At 57.5% G+C, this 13,287-nt stretch overlaps 4 protein-coding genes and 1 long non-coding RNA gene across 12 annotated transcripts; 2 read left to right on the forward strand and 3 right to left on the reverse strand.

The window, feature by feature from the left end:
* Positions 1-86: 86 nt before the first annotated feature.
* On the reverse strand, positions 87-2,087 carry CCDC86 (coiled-coil domain containing 86). The gene is made up of 4 exons (XM_031613945.2): positions 1,711-2,087; positions 1,266-1,395; positions 755-829; positions 87-390 (listed from the first exon to the last, which is right to left on the reverse strand). The coding sequence occupies exons 1-4, from the start codon at positions 2,085-2,087 to the stop codon at positions 271-273; spliced, it is 702 nt and encodes a 233-aa protein (XP_031469805.2). The 3' UTR covers positions 87-270.
* Positions 2,088-2,136: 49 nt separating this feature from the next.
* On the reverse strand, positions 2,137-3,767 carry LOC116242916 (membrane-spanning 4-domains subfamily A member 15-like). Of its 6 annotated transcripts, none has more exons than XM_090140346.1 (6): positions 3,631-3,767; positions 3,084-3,506; positions 2,809-2,868; positions 2,540-2,701; positions 2,350-2,469; positions 2,137-2,271 (listed from the first exon to the last, which is right to left on the reverse strand). In XM_090140346.1, the coding sequence occupies exons 2-6, from the start codon at positions 3,501-3,503 to the stop codon at positions 2,263-2,265; spliced, it is 771 nt and encodes a 256-aa protein (XP_089996472.1). In that variant the 5' UTR covers positions 3,504-3,506; positions 3,631-3,767; the 3' UTR covers positions 2,137-2,262. The 6 variants fall into 6 exon arrangements, with proteins under 6 accessions (XP_089996472.1, XP_089996473.1, XP_089996475.1 ...); XM_090140347.1 differs by having other exon boundaries at positions 3,626-3,726; XM_090140349.1 differs by lacking the exon at positions 3,631-3,767 and having other exon boundaries at positions 2,809-2,865; positions 3,084-3,206; positions 3,342-3,563.
* LOC149917719 (uncharacterized) lies at positions 2,699-3,827 on the forward strand. Its single transcript, XR_016466649.1, has 2 exons — positions 2,699-2,996; positions 3,087-3,827. It is a non-coding gene; the product is annotated as an uncharacterized LOC149917719 (long non-coding RNA).
* Positions 3,828-6,070: 2,243 nt separating this feature from the next.
* LOC116242918 (membrane-spanning 4-domains subfamily A member 12-like) lies at positions 6,071-8,474 on the reverse strand. Of its 3 annotated transcripts, none has more exons than XR_016466648.1 (7): positions 8,339-8,474; positions 7,710-7,829; positions 7,523-7,579; positions 7,077-7,208; positions 6,649-6,755; positions 6,488-6,571; positions 6,071-6,408 (listed from the first exon to the last, which is right to left on the reverse strand). XR_016466648.1 is itself a non-coding variant. In XM_090140350.1 (7 exons), the coding sequence occupies exons 1-7, from the start codon at positions 8,426-8,428 to the stop codon at positions 6,388-6,390; spliced, it is 618 nt and encodes a 205-aa protein (XP_089996476.1). In that variant the 5' UTR covers positions 8,429-8,474; the 3' UTR covers positions 6,071-6,387. The 3 variants fall into 3 exon arrangements, 2 of the variants coding, with proteins under 2 accessions (XP_089996476.1, XP_089996477.1); XM_090140350.1 differs by having other exon boundaries at positions 6,649-6,762; XM_090140351.1 differs by lacking the exon at positions 7,710-7,829 and having other exon boundaries at positions 6,649-6,762.
* A 2,143-nt stretch (positions 8,475-10,617) lies between these two features.
* Positions 10,618-13,004, forward strand: CBLIF (cobalamin binding intrinsic factor). The gene is made up of 8 exons (XM_031613908.2): positions 10,618-10,789; positions 10,889-11,062; positions 11,194-11,337; positions 11,420-11,563; positions 11,644-12,048; positions 12,445-12,592; positions 12,688-12,806; positions 12,878-13,004. Exons 1-8 carry the CDS (start codon positions 10,708-10,710, stop codon positions 12,937-12,939), a joined length of 1,278 nt encoding a protein of 425 aa, XP_031469768.2. The 5' UTR covers positions 10,618-10,707; the 3' UTR covers positions 12,940-13,004.
* Positions 13,005-13,287: the final 283 nt, after the last annotated feature.

A 13,287-nucleotide genomic window follows, 5' to 3' on the forward strand; every position in this document is an offset into this window, starting at 1 on the left:
CTCTCCTAGAGGAAATTAAGCCCCAGGGGCAGGGGCCATGGTGCCCTGTGACCCCAGAAGTACAGAAGCCTCTTTGAAGGCGAGGCTGGAGCAATTTCCCTTTGCTTTTAATAAAGAAAAGGTAGATTTGAGCAGTTCTCAGTCCAGCACCAGGCACTGACAACGACCTGCTTTACAAGACAGGGCACGCAGCAGCTGGATCCTTTTCCATCCTGCTGTCCATTCCGAGCTGAGGCCCCAGAGAGCAGCAGGACCTGCAGAACTCCAGCCTCACTGTGCAGCTGCTTTGCACTTCACAGGTGCCTTCTGGAGCATGCCCAGCGTGTCCCGCTTCTCCACCCTGCGCAGCTGCTTCTTCTTTGCCCGCTTCAGCTTCATTGGGTTGCGGATCTGGGGGGCAGAAGGCAGCTTTCAGGTAGGTGGAAAGGTGGAAAGTTTTATCCTAAAACTCCCAGGAATGTCTCTGGACTCCCCCAGCTCTTGCATGGGAGGGAAGGAACAGGAGATAATCATCCCCCTTTACCCCACCACCCCCAGGTCTCTCCAAGGTAGAGAAGCCCTACCAAAGCCTCACATGCTTGGAGCGCTGCTGCTGCCCCATATCCCATGCTCTGTTACCTCATGGGTCAACCCCAAAGTGATTTCATGGAGAGCTGCAACCATCCTCCCCCAGCCCCTCCAGAGCTGGGGTGGAGTAGGGGGAGGAACTGGAGCAGAAGTCAAACTAGAGCCCAGCATTCAGTTCTGGACTCACCACTTGAACAATCTCTGCCTTCCGCTCATTCTCCAGCCGCCTTCTGAGGTTCTCCTCCCGCCGCCGCTTCTTCTCCTGCAGGAGCAGCACCAGAATGTCCCTGCAGCTCCCACCTTCCAGCCTTAAACTTAGGCCACTGGGAGCAGAGGGGCCAGACAAGAAACTGCAGGACTATAGCAATGCGCTTGCATGCAGAAATCTGCCACACAGAGTCAAGCCATCAACACTTCCCTTCCCCTCCCTCCATGAGGCCCGAGTCTGAATTTATCCCAAAACAGCAACTTGCAGCAAGTGACTATCACAGCACAGAGCTGGCAGGACAATAGGGGACCCAATTGGAGAATCTCATGTAGCTGTGGACAGGCTTTATGCTCACTGCAGGGCAGCAGCCTGCAAGGCTGGGATGTAGGCAAAGATGTGGAACTGTGCCAAGGGGAAGGTGAGAGCTGCCCCAGAGGGCTGGGTGATGCAGAAGGAGCTGGCCCAGCTCTCAAACGCAGCATCCTGTTACCTCTCTCTCCCTCTGCTTCGCCTCCTGAAGCTGCTGCACCAGGTCCCTCACAAGCTTCTTCTCCTGCCGCTCCTTCAGCTTTCGCTGCCACGAAGTGCGAAGAGGTTTGTCCTGCACCATGAGTGAGAACCTGGGTGGGAAGGCGGGGCTGTAACGGGGAGAGGCAGTCCTAACACCCTCCCGGCCCTCCCCAAACTTCCTGCAACTGGGACCCCTGCAAGTCCTGTCACAGCTCCCCCTCCTCTCACCCCCAGCCCAAGGCTCCCAACAGCACCTCGGCCACCCCCAAAGCCCCCACATCGCTCAGGAACCACACCTTAAGCCCTCCTGGGGAGCTCCCCCACTGCAGCCCTATACCCCTCTCTATAACCCCGTACCTCTCGGCCCTCACCGGAGCACCACACAGAACCCCCCACGGCCTGGAAGCCCTCCTCCTCATTCCCACCTCTTCCTGCCCGGGTCCTTCCACACCCGCCCCGATTTGGGCCTGCCCCGGGGGATGGCCACCATCGCCGCCTCTTTCCGCTTCTTGGCGGCCTTGCGGCGGGCTGGAGCCTGGGGAACTTCAGAGACCGGACCCACGGCTGAGGTCTGGGCGAGATCGGAAACGGAGACGGAGGCCGAGGCCTCCCCGCTGGGCCCCTCAGGGCCCGGGGCCGCCGCTGTACTGCACGCCTTCATCCTCCACGCGGCGCCTTTCTCGAGGCGCCGAGCGATGACATCACAACGCACTGCGCGCATGCTCAGTTCTGACTTCCATCCGCCTCCACGGCCGCCATGTTGGTGTCGGGCAGCGCTCCCAGGCCTGGTGTGGGCCGCCATATTGCAACCGACGCGCTGCCCGACCTGCAGAGAAACGCGAAGGCTCGGCTGGGGGAGAGGCAGTTTATTGGGATTTTTTGGTTCGTTTTTAAGATTTTGTAGGAGTGCGTGGTGCTGCTGCTTAGGGCTGGGCGTGGTCCGGCTCTGGGGAGCAGCAGGGATAGTGTGGGCTTCACTACAGCACCTGGAGAGGGAGAAGAAGGAGCCGTAGGGCCGGCGTGAGGGCCTGCTGAGGAGGAAGGCGGTGAGCAGAGCCCCTTACCATGCGTGTGTAACTGTACTGCTTGATGGCAGTCCAGCCGAAGGCCAGGGCCGCCACGGCTGTGCAGAACTCCAGCAGGCTGAAGAGGACGAAGATGCAGTCGAAGCCGTTGCTCAGGGCCTGGTGGCAGGAAGGCAGTTAAGCATCCTGCTGCCCCACAGCGTCCGCTGCGCCGGGCCACGGGCAGTACCTTGGTCTCAGCGCTGAAGCACCACTCCTGCCTCACCAGGAGTGGCATGCTGGCGCTGCTGCTGCAGCCGGGGATGCTGTGGGTGATGGCCACCGTGTGTATGAGCATGGCCACCAGCGTGCTGAGGATGACGGCGGCGTTGGCCACGCAACACACCTTCACCTGCATGGTTCACATCAGGAAGGGTCACCCTACAGGGACGTGTCTCCCGTCCAACCCTCTTAGCGCCTTCATGGAGGCTGTATGCAGTGGCAACACAAAGCCCTTACCAGCAGGATGTTCTCCCTTTTCTCACTTTCCACCAGGAGAGAGCCTGAAACCAGGAGCTGCTTGGAAAACACGGGAGGAAGAGAGGCAGCAGCTGGGCACAGCTTCCCATCACCCATCCCAGAGCCCCTCTAGTGTTCAGGTCTGCCCTCACCAACTCTCCAGCCACAGAAAGAATAGTGGATATGAGGTATACAAGGAACCCCCCATGACAAGGGGATCCAGCCCCATATCACTGGGCAGTAAGGGGTTGAAGCCCAATCGTGCCCTTGCATACCAGGACCCCAAGCCAAAAGAAGACTCCGCTGGCCACAGGAAGGGAGAGGACACTGTTGTTTTCTGCACAGGTCAGTATGACACCAAAGCACAAGTGGATGATGCCGGTGACGATGTGAATGGTCTGGGAAAGGACAGAAGAGAGGGGATCCCCTGTGTGCTGACAAGGATTAGCATTGCCATTATGTGCGTCCCACCCCGATCCCAGCATCAGCAGCACAATGCTGAGGAGACGTGCCCTACCACGCCACAGACTCACCCCCAGCACTTTGGGCTGTGCTCTCCTGAAGCCACTGACTTGGAAAGAAGACACGGTGGGCTGGATGGAGCCGGAGGCCAGCTGAGCTGCCCGTGGGTCTGTGTTGGGGATGACCTCTGTGATGATCCGCACGCCGCCAGATTCTGTCACCGTGGTTGCCATTACCTGCAGAGGCCCAGGGATGGGGGTGGGTCTGTGCTTAGTCCATGAATGGAGTGCCATCACCCTGATGGAGACACCTCACACCCCATCCTGCACCCCATGCCCCATCCTGCGCCCTGTACTTCACTTAGCCTGGCTTGTGCTGCTGCTCCTGGTCCCTTGGGAAGTTTAGGTGGAGTACAAGGGCTGCAGTGCTTGCTGCCCTTTGGTCCGCAGAGGAAGTTTGTTTGCGGAAGTCCTGTCAGGCCCCTCTTGCTCAATGAGGCAGCTTTGCCAAATGAAGGAAGAGAGGCTGCAAAAATAAATGAATCTGCCTTGAGTGCCCACAGTGAGCGTCAGCGATCAGAGGAAGAGACCATTGGCCTGGCTGGTGCTTTTCTTATAGGACAAATGGGAATGAAATGACACAGCCTAAATCCTGTCAGTCCTAGGGAACCTCGTTTGCTACCTTTCTGTGTTTTTCAGGGCTCTCTCTCCCTCCCAGACACTTTGACTCCCTGTGCCTGTTCCCGCTGATGGCAGTCCACCCACAATCACGAGCTGGGAGGCTTGCTCCCCTGTTGAAAGGAAGGGGGATGCAATCGTTTCCGATAGGAAATGAGAGCTCAGACTGGGAACGGAGCCACAGCACATGGTGAGAGCTCCCGAAGAGCACCCAAGGGGCCCCTTCCTCCCTCCTCGGGCCACCATGCTCTGGCTTTGCCAGAAAAACAGCCGCTTCCTCCCCGCATAGAAAAACAGCCAGGACAGTGGGGATTCTGCCCCAGGAAATCGGTGTCCCCTGCGACAGGGGCAGACATGGGGCTGCATCCCAAAAATGGCTTTTGGAAGCACCTCTTGATTTGCTTTGGCCCTAGAGCTGGGACACCTGCTCTGGCCTCACTGTGAGCCCATGGGGGCCACCTCTTGGCATCCCCATGTGCATGGGGGACCAGCAACTCCTCTATTCTCTGCTTTAGTTCACAGAGAGCTTGGGACAAGGCTAATTTGTCACACATCCCCACGATGCATTGTTTTCTGCTAGGCATGATTCTGAAGGGGTGATGACCACAGATCAGTATGCAGGATGGAGAGTAGCTTCTGTGTGGAAATGAGCCTAGAAAGTGTCCCCATGGCAATATCCTTCTGGGGAAGACACCTGGGGTCTGGAGAAGGGGCAGTTCCCCACAGCAGTTATGGGTTATATCTCATCCAGGGACGCAGCTTTCCAGGAAAAGCTGGGAGGTGGAAGAGGTCTGGTCATCAGCTGTACTCCTGGTGGCTCTTGGTGCTTGGTTACCCAGGAATGCTTCAGCACCTGTGGAAATGCCCAGATCCCCTATTTATCCTTTATACACATGTGGTGTCCCCTGTCAAGAGCAGCAGCAGCTTGCATTCCCAGCTGAAATCACTCACTGTGGTGGATTTCCTCCCAAATCCGTGCTTTCAGGCTCTGAAAGCATTCTTGGAGTTTCAGCCTTTCAGCTGGAAGCAACTGTGGCAGCTCTCATCCCAGCAGTGGGGGCTCACTGAAGTGCCTTAAAAACCCGTTTTTGAAAGAGGGATTCGTGGAGAAAGCATTCTTCTCTTTCTAAATAAAGCCAGGCCCAGCTGGGGATGGCAGGAGCCCAAGGTAGGATGTTACAATATATTTTAGAAGCAGATGCCAGAGGAGGTGAAGCTCACAGGCTGAGCAGATGCCGGGAAGCAGCAAACCCTGCATGCTGCAGGCTCTTTCCGATCCAAATCCCTGCTTTTTCCAAGGAAAACAAGTCATGATGGGTAAATGCTTTTCACAGCAAGTTTCTGCTTCCTGTGAAAAACTTTATATCCCCATAAAAATACCAAAAGACAGAATTCAGCTTTTTCTCCAGATCACTGATTACTTAAAGAGGAAGTCATGTTTTTTGGGGCAGCCCTCAGCAAACGAAAAAAAGGAAGAGCTGGCTTTCATCTCTGCACCCACTGCTCAGCAGAGAGTTGCTGCGGTGCTGCTCCTAAAGCCCATCCAGCTGCTTCCTGGTCTACTTTGACCCAGGGTTGCAGCCTGGCCAGGAGTGAAGGTTGGGTGCAGATCCCCAGCTCTTTGTGGGGTGTGCATGGACCCCACAAGAGTGCTGGCCACAGGGTGGCCAAAACACCAGCACAGAGCTGGGTGGGCACAGGGGGACCCTTGGAGTTAGAACTTATTGTGCTGTGAGCACAGCACGAGCAGTATGATCCTTTCCCCCTGCACTCCCCCCACCTCTGGGGCTTCTCCTCCCAAACCGGCTCATTATTTTTTCAGCACCAGGCCCAGAAATAACAGAGCGAGTGAATAATCCATGAGGTTTTGGCTGAATGGTGTAAGCACTGGGAGGGGGGTGGTGAAATGAGCAAGAAAACACGGAACTTGACCCAAAACTCCTCCTGGAGGAAGGTGCAAAATACTCTCCAATGAATCTTTCTCTGCTGGGGCTTATCCTCACAGCCCTTCCTTACTGCAAGCCCCCACAGCAGTGGATGGAGTATTGAAATCTGAAAGGAACTGTAACCTCCCCTAGCAACCCCCCCCCCTCCCAGCAAAGGAGCAGAGCCGGGTCTGGTCACAGCATTTTATTATTTTATTTTCAAGAGAAAATGAAGCCAGCAGGGACTGAGCTGACAATGGAATGAGTCTGGCTGCTGTGCGGTGCCCAGCACCTGGCTGGGGTAATGGGGCAAGACCACCCCCAGTCCCTCCCCAGAGCAGCCAGGAGGTGAGAGCTGGGTGGGGTATGGAGGTCAGGAAGGGCAGGGGGGGAAGGGAACCACAACAGGGGCTAAGTTCAGGGGCTACAAAGTATGCCCCAGCCTGCAGTGCAGCAAGAGAAGGTGCCGATGCCCTGGAGATGCAGGTGGCTTCTGTGACATCCTTTCTGCCCAGCTATACTTCAGGAGCTGCCAGCTGTGAAAGAGAAGTGCTCAGAGATGGCTGTTGCACAAAGAGCTGGGGGCTCAATGCAGCCCTCCCGGAGCCCCCTCACCTCCGAGTAGCTGGGCGGCTGTGGCAGCTCTGCTTGCACCACAGCCAGGTCCACTCTGGTGGTGCTGGGCACAATCAGCATGGCCTGGAGGGAGAAAATACCATCCCATACTTATCCCCAGCCAGGGGAATGAGGACCCTGTGCTCTGCCTGCCCTGTTACCTCGTTGGGGCTGAGTCGTGTTGCTCGGCACCAGAAGTTGGCAGTGGCAACAGCAATGCAGAACTCCAGGATGGTGAAGATGAGCAGCACGATGGAGATGCCGTTCCCTGCGAGCTCCAAAGTGGGGAAAGTTCCATCAGCAGTGCCCAGTTCTTGACATCCCCCGTGCACTGAGACCTTTTCCCATCTCCCACCAGCCCTGGGTCTTGCTCTGTGTCTTTTGCCTCTCTGTTTTCCCAAAGCTCAGGCAGAACCAGGCACATGCAGGGCATGAGTCATCTCCCACAGCACCAGCTCAGTGTAGGTCGGGCAATGGCACTGTGCCCAAGGGATGATGGGAGCCCTGATAGAGCCAAGATCCCAATAGGGCTAGAGAAGTGCTCCAAAGTGCAGAGGATCCCAAAGGGCTGAACGATTCCCCCACCTACCAGGACAAGGTAGCTGTAGTAGTCATCGCTGGAGCGGTACAGCCCGTTGAAGTTGAGGTCAATGATGAAGGCGACGATGCCCAGGAGTGCAAAGATGGCACTGATGATGTTCATGGCTTGGCTTCCCTTCACCTGCAGGCATGGAGAGGCTTTTCCTGGCCCTTTTTACCCCACAGCTGTGGGTAACGTCTCAGGGCCACCCCCAGCACCACCCCGATGTAGGGATCCCAGCACTCCCTCAGCACTGCTGCTGACACAGCAGAATTAACAGCTTTGTTAATTCCCCTCTTCCCATTGCTCATTGACAGAAATAACCTCAGTACAAGCTTCAAACGGGGACACAGCTTTGCCCCAGCGGGTTCCACACCCGTACACGTGCTGCTCCCCACATCCCACTTCAGATTTGGGGGCCAGGAAGGAGGCAGGGGGGGGAGACAGACACTCACCGCACACTCTGTGGGACTCTTCTCTGCCCCAATGGACAGGCAGCCCGAGATGATGAACTGCACCAGGAGAGGGGAGGGGGGCACTCAGTCCCGTGTCCCCAGACCCACAGAACACCCCCCAGCTTCCCCCATCTCCAGAGGAAGTGGGGGGGGCCGGCAGGCAGCCCCCAGCCCCCATGCTACGCACAGACACACCGCCCAGGAAGGGGATCTCGCCGGTGATGAAGATGGAGGAGTAGACATTGGTGAGCGTGGTCAGGACGATACCGAAGCCAATATGCATGAAGCCAGTCATGATCTGGATAGTCTGAGGGGACGGAGGGTCAGGGCTGAGCCCCCCCAGGGCAGCCCCTGAGCTTTAGGGCTCCAACCCTGTAGTTTAGGAAGGGGTTCCCACATCTATGGAATCCATGCATGGGGGACGCATCCCTGCTGTGTGCTGTGCTGGGGGAGGCACGCAGCCCCTGTGCTCCTCATCCCCCCACCTCCAAGCCAAGGGTTAACCCTTCCGTGCCCCCAGCCCCCCCCTATGCCCAGGGTTAACCCCTGTGTTCCCCCAGCTCCACTGGGAGCTTCCCTCACCACGGTAGCATGGGAAGGGAGAGGGAGGAAGGTCCCTGTGACCCCCACCAACACTACGGTCTGGGGGCACCCACGAGGATGGGGAACCTCTCAGGGACGGGGAACTTCTCAGGGATGCTAAGGATGGGGGCATTTTGGAGAGGTACAGCAGGGATACGAGGAGTTGCAATGGAAGTGTAGGGGTGTCATAGGGATGGGAACCCCTTCCCCCCCCCCCCCCCACTCCCAACTCACCCCCATCACTCGGTTCTTGCCCTTGGGCAGTGTCTCGGCTGTGTACATGACAGCACGGCTCCCCAGCCGCAGCGTCCCCATCCCCTGCATGGAGACAGAGCCGCCACCTGAGCCCCCCCCGTCTCCATCTACATCTTCCCCCCCCCCCCCCCCAAGCCCGCCCCGCTCGCTCTCGGTCCCGAGCACCGGGGGCCGCCCCCGTTCCTGCGATTGGAGCCTCCGCCGTGATGTCAGGGGGCAACCACGCGTGCCCGTCGGGAGGGTCCGAAGTGTGCGTGCGTGCTGCTGGAGGAACGGGGGACAACGGGGCAGGGGGGAGCAGGCGCTGAGTGCTCAGAATCTCCCCACAACACCCCCCCCCCCCCCCAAAAAAAAAAAAAAAAAAGAAAAGAAAAAACTAACAACCCATCTTTGTCTCTTTGTTCTGTTTACAGCGGCTCAAAGTGAGTTCCTGGAAGAAAGCTCCATCAAAGCCATTAGGCACAGGAACATCTCCTCCCTGCGGGGTAGGCTGCGGAGAAAAGAGCCCCCTCGCGCCCCCCCCCTGTAGATCTATGCAGCTGAAGGGGCTGCTAGGACAGGGGAGGGCACCTCTGTACTGAGGGAAAGGAGGACAAGTGGGTGCCAGCATTGCCCTTCCACCTCAATTTGGGAAAGCTCCCGAGTCTCCAGCCCTGCTCCTTGGGAAGGGAGGTGGGATAACAGTGCTGCTGTTCCTTCCAACCTGGGGGATATCCCACCAACTCATGCCAAAGCACAGCCTCCAAAAGGCTCTCCCCCATAACACCCCTTCCCAGCAACACAGCTGCAAGTACCGGGCATTTTTCCCAAGGTTTTCCTAAAGTTAAACATCCCCATGGGCACAGAGCTCTGCCCTTCTACTGGCAACACACTCTGGGCCCCATATTCCCCCCAGCAGGTAATGGCCACCCAGCTGGTTCACCAATCCCAAGTCAGTGGGAGCAGACCCAGCTATGCCACAGTGAAGCACAAACCCCAGCCCCAAGCCTCCACATGCATGGGATGCACTGTTCTGCAGCCATCCACCTCCATTCCACATCTGTTGCCAAAACACTCGGTCTTCAGAGCAGTGGGATCTGCAGGAATGGGAAAATCCCAGCCCCCATAGGCCACGTTGGGGGCCAAAGCTCTCCTGGTGCCACCTTCCTGTGCTGGCAGCAGTAGCACTGCACAGAGCAGTGGCAGTCCAGCGTGCCCACAGAGGTGAAGTTGCAGCCCACGGCCACCATGGCCAACATGGTGGCATGAATGGGGAGCACTGGCCCTGTGGGAAGAGGCAGGGGAGAGGATAAGAGGCACAGGGGACACCCACACCTCCAATGGGCACCCTGCATTCATCTGAGTCCCTCTGGCTGCCACACAGCACCAGGGCCATGGAGCAGTGTTGAGAGGCTGTAGGGGTCTGTGGGACGGTGGGCAGCATTGAGAGTAGCTTCAATCAGAAGCTGGCTTTCCCCTGCAGCCCTGCAAGGAGACACCATCTATTCATCCCTCCATCCCCACAACCCCAGCCCTTAACCACACAGCTGTCCCACTGGCGCCAGGCGCTGCAGCCCCCCAGGGAGTGCTGCAGCAGGAGCAGTCAACATCATCTGCAGAAAGCCATGTAGTGCTCACATGGAGATATTAGCAGGCCCCACTGCCAGCAGTCCCCACCGCTTGTAGGAGACAGCAGAGGAAGACCTACAGGGACAGAAATCCTGCTAAAAGTGCTCCCTGGAGACACCAAAGTCTTCGTGCCTCCATACACACCTGGCTGTGGGGCTGCCCTGCTCCAGCTCCAATCCCCATTTCCCCCCTGTCCCCATCCCCACCCGAACCCCATTGGTGATGAAGCAGGAGAAGAGTCCCTTGCTCTGCCTGTGATCTGTGGCATCCAGGTGGAAGAAATCACCATTGTGCCATTCCCTATGCCAACAATACTGCAGCACAGGCCAGACCCCTGCCTAGAAACACACAGCACCCAGGAGGGCATGGTGACACCACTGCATCCTTAGCAATTCCCTGATGACACAGGACTGAGTCCCAACTTCCAGAGAGTGATCAGCACGATCCAGAGAGGGACATCTCAGGGCTGCTTTGCAGGCAGAGGGGTGATGCGTGGGCACAGACCATGAGAACAGTGCCAGGCACCAGATTTGTTGGTCAGGTCCTGGCCCCGTTCCGCTGGTCCCAGTGCCAAGGGAAAGGGCCACTCCCCTGCTGTACCACAGCCCCATTGGTCAGCGAGCACCGCCCCAGGCAGATAAACCCCCAGGAGCAGAAGGTCAGTGCAGCACTGCTAGAGGCAGTTGAGAGCATAGAGGATACGGCATCAGAGGGGCACTGCTGGCACTGAGGTTCTGAGGATGCTTGGCGTGGCTCTCAGCGTTGTGGTGCTTCTGGCACTCGCAGGTTGTGGGGCAGAAGACATGGTCCCCCAGGATTGCAGTGAGTAACGAGGGGATGTTGGGGAGGAGAATGGGTGCAAAACCCAGCAGGGGACACACGGGGTGCCCAGCAGTCCCGGCCCACTCCCTCTTACCACAGTCGTCAATGCTGAGGAGCGTGCCCGCATGCTGGGGATACTGCAGCTCTCAGCTATGGACAGCGGGCTGCCCAACCCCAGTGTGCTGCTGGCCCTCAACCTGGCTGGGGACAGCAGCAAGGCCAAGCAGGAGTTGCTCGAGCGGATCAAGGAGACAGCAGTGAAGCAAGCAAAAGGTAGGAGGGTGCCTCGGGGGGCATCCCAGAACCCTGTGGCATCAGTGCTTTGGGTTGGCTGTCCCATAGTCTGGTGACAGTGGGTTTGGGTCCCAGTTCCTGTTTGCCCCAGCCACTCTCTGTCCCCACAGACATGTCCTCGGGCCAGGTGGCTTTGTACACGCTGGCCCTGCTGTCCTCCTGCTGTGACCTGAGACATATAGAGGCACATGGGCAGAGTGTCGACCTGCTCAGCATCCTTCAGGAGAAGATGGACGAGGAGGTGGCACACTGGGGTATGGGGCTCAGAGTGGCACACGGCAACACAGGGATGCTGCTTTGGCCTGTGCTGGCTGATAGAACCCTGTACTTCCACAGAGGAGGAGGGCATCCCGCTGAGCACACTGTTCAGTATGGGGCTGGATGCACAAGCACTGTGTGTGACGGGAGCAGGTGGTTACCAGAGGGCTGCCACCATCCTGATCAAGCAGCTGCGGAGTTCCCAGAACAAGCTCTCTGTGGGTAAGAGTCCCCCCACTCCAACACCACACTCCAGCTGGCTCTGTCCATGCCAAGCAGGCTGTGACAGTGTTACTATGCAGACGAGCAGGCCATGATGGCGCTGCCACTGGTGTGTGCCTGGAATGAGAACCAGGATATGCGGGACCTGCTGAACACAACGCTGTCAAACGTGACCAACGAATTCCTTGAAAAACAGAATAAGGGAAATGGCTTAATTGGGAACATCTACAGCACAGGTTTGGCCATGCAGCTGCTGCTGGCTGCGGGCAAGTTCTATGCCCCACAGAAGTGGGACTGCACCCAGCCTGTGGCTGCCATCACCAGACACCACCTGGAGCAGCCCATGGCCATTGCTCAGGCACTGCCAGCCCTGGTGGGCAGAACCTACCTGGATTCTGCCAGCCTGGACTGCAGCCCTGAAGCACGCACAACCACTGGCCTGCAGCTGGATCCAACCCCGAGCCACGGCACGACAACTAAGGAAGGTATTGGCTGCCTCCAGCCCCACGGGGCCACCACCCTGCTCTCTTTATAGTTTGTAATGGATTACTCCAATTGGGTATGCACCTTATGGGGCTGGAAGAGTCCAGACTGGGAGGGTGTGGTTGCTGTCGCATTATACTCTCATGTCCATGCTGATGGATGTGGGTTTTGGTATGTCATTAGCCCTTAATGAGACTAAAGGTCCCTTGCAGGAAACATTACCTTCCCATTTTGTTGACACCAGCCATTGCCACACACTTGACCTACCTCTGGTCACACTGTCACATTTCCACTTGTTCTTTGCATATTTGCCATCATTTATTTCTGCTTACTTCCTTGTTGGACAACAATTTCCCCTTTGAGACAACGAACTCACAGCTCCTGAACTATTTTCTCAGTGAGATCCAACATCACAGTGGAGTACACCATCACCAACAACTTGAGTGGACAGTTCTTCACCTATACCACCAGGGTGGATGTCCCAGATGGCTCCGTGCTCCTGGTCGTGCTGGAGCAGGCAGAGAAGTCCAACAAAACTATCTTTAGGTGAGTAGTGGGGGGCATAACAGGGTCAGTGTCACCACCTGGGCCCCAACCCACTGCTCGTCAGACCCCAGTCCCACCACCCATCTGCCCTACAGCTTCAAGACAGAATCAACATTCTGGGGCCCAATGGTGGTGTCCATCCACGGGCTGGCTGCCAGTGAGACTGACAGGACCTACTGGCAGTTCTTCAGTGGCAGTGACTCACTGCAGGAAGGTGGGCAGTGCTGGGGGGCTGGCAGGGGCTGTGGTGGGGAGCCACATCCTCACGCCCGTTCCCCACTGCAGGGGTTGGCACATACAAGCCGTACGATGGGGAGCACATCCAGGCTGTCTTCAGCACCTACTGATGGTACCGGAGGAGAAGCAGCCCTGCTGGGCCCTACAACGTGGCAATAAAGAGTCGTTTGCAACATGTCCTTCCTTGTGTGCTCCCACAGCCCCCTGACCAACACAACCACGCTGTGGTTCTGTGATCTCTGAGGTCTGCTCCAAACCAACCACTCTGTGGTTCTGTGATCTTCGAGGTCCCTCCCAACACAACCGTTCTGCTGTTATGTGGTCCTTGTGGGTCCCTCCCAAGCTGCGACATTTCGTGGTTCCATGTTCCTACGTACGGTCTGGGAGCGGCCGGGGAAGCACGGGGTGAAGGAGGTCGGGCTGAGGGTTCTGTCCGGCAGAGAGCCGGAACCCGCATT

Source organism: Phasianus colchicus, chromosome 5 (genome assembly GCF_987193195.1).
Source record: "Phasianus colchicus chromosome 5, bPhaCol1.hap1.1, whole genome shotgun sequence".
NCBI lineage: Eukaryota > Metazoa > Chordata > Aves > Galliformes > Phasianidae > Phasianus > Phasianus colchicus.

Coding starts and splice junctions, on each gene's coding strand:
- CBLIF (XM_031613908.2), top strand. CDS start 10,708: ATGCTTGGCGTGGCTCTCAGCGTTGTGGTGCTTCTGGCACTCGCAGGT. Junction 10,790..10,888: donor CATGGTCCCCCAGGATTGCA/GTGAGTAACGAG, acceptor CTCTTACCACAG/TCGTCAATGCTGAGGAGCGT. Junction 12,049..12,444: donor CGGCACGACAACTAAGGAAG/GTATTGGCTGCC, acceptor CTATTTTCTCAG/TGAGATCCAACATCACAGTG.
- LOC116242918 (XM_090140350.1), bottom strand. CDS start 8,428: ATGCAGGGGATGGGGACGCTGCGGCTGGGGAGCCGTGCTGTCATGTAC. Junction 7,209..7,522: donor AGAGTCCCACAGAGTGTGCG/GTGAGTGTCTGT, acceptor CCATGCCTGCAG/GTGAAGGGAAGCCAAGCCAT. Junction 6,763..7,076: donor ACTACAGCTACCTTGTCCTG/GTAGGTGGGGGA, acceptor CCCACTTTGGAG/CTCGCAGGGAACGGCATCTC.
- LOC116242916 (XM_031613943.2), bottom strand. CDS start 3,563: ATGGCACTCCATTCATGGACTAAGCACAGACCCACCCCCATCCCTGGG. Junction 2,869..3,083: donor TCTTTTGGCTTGGGGTCCTG/GTATGCAAGGGC, acceptor GTGTTTTCCAAG/CAGCTCCTGGTTTCAGGCTC. Junction 2,702..2,808: donor AAAGGGAGAACATCCTGCTG/GTAAGGGCTTTG, acceptor TGAACCATGCAG/GTGAAGGTGTGTTGCGTGGC.
- CCDC86 (XM_031613945.2), bottom strand. CDS start 2,087: ATGGCGGCCCACACCAGGCCTGGGAGCGCTGCCCGACACCAACATGGC. Junction 1,396..1,710: donor AAGGACCCGGGCAGGAAGAG/GTGGGAATGAGG, acceptor CTTCCCACCCAG/GTTCTCACTCATGGTGCAGG. Junction 391..754: donor AGGCAGAGATTGTTCAAGTG/GTGAGTCCAGAA, acceptor TCTGCCCCCCAG/ATCCGCAACCCAATGAAGCT.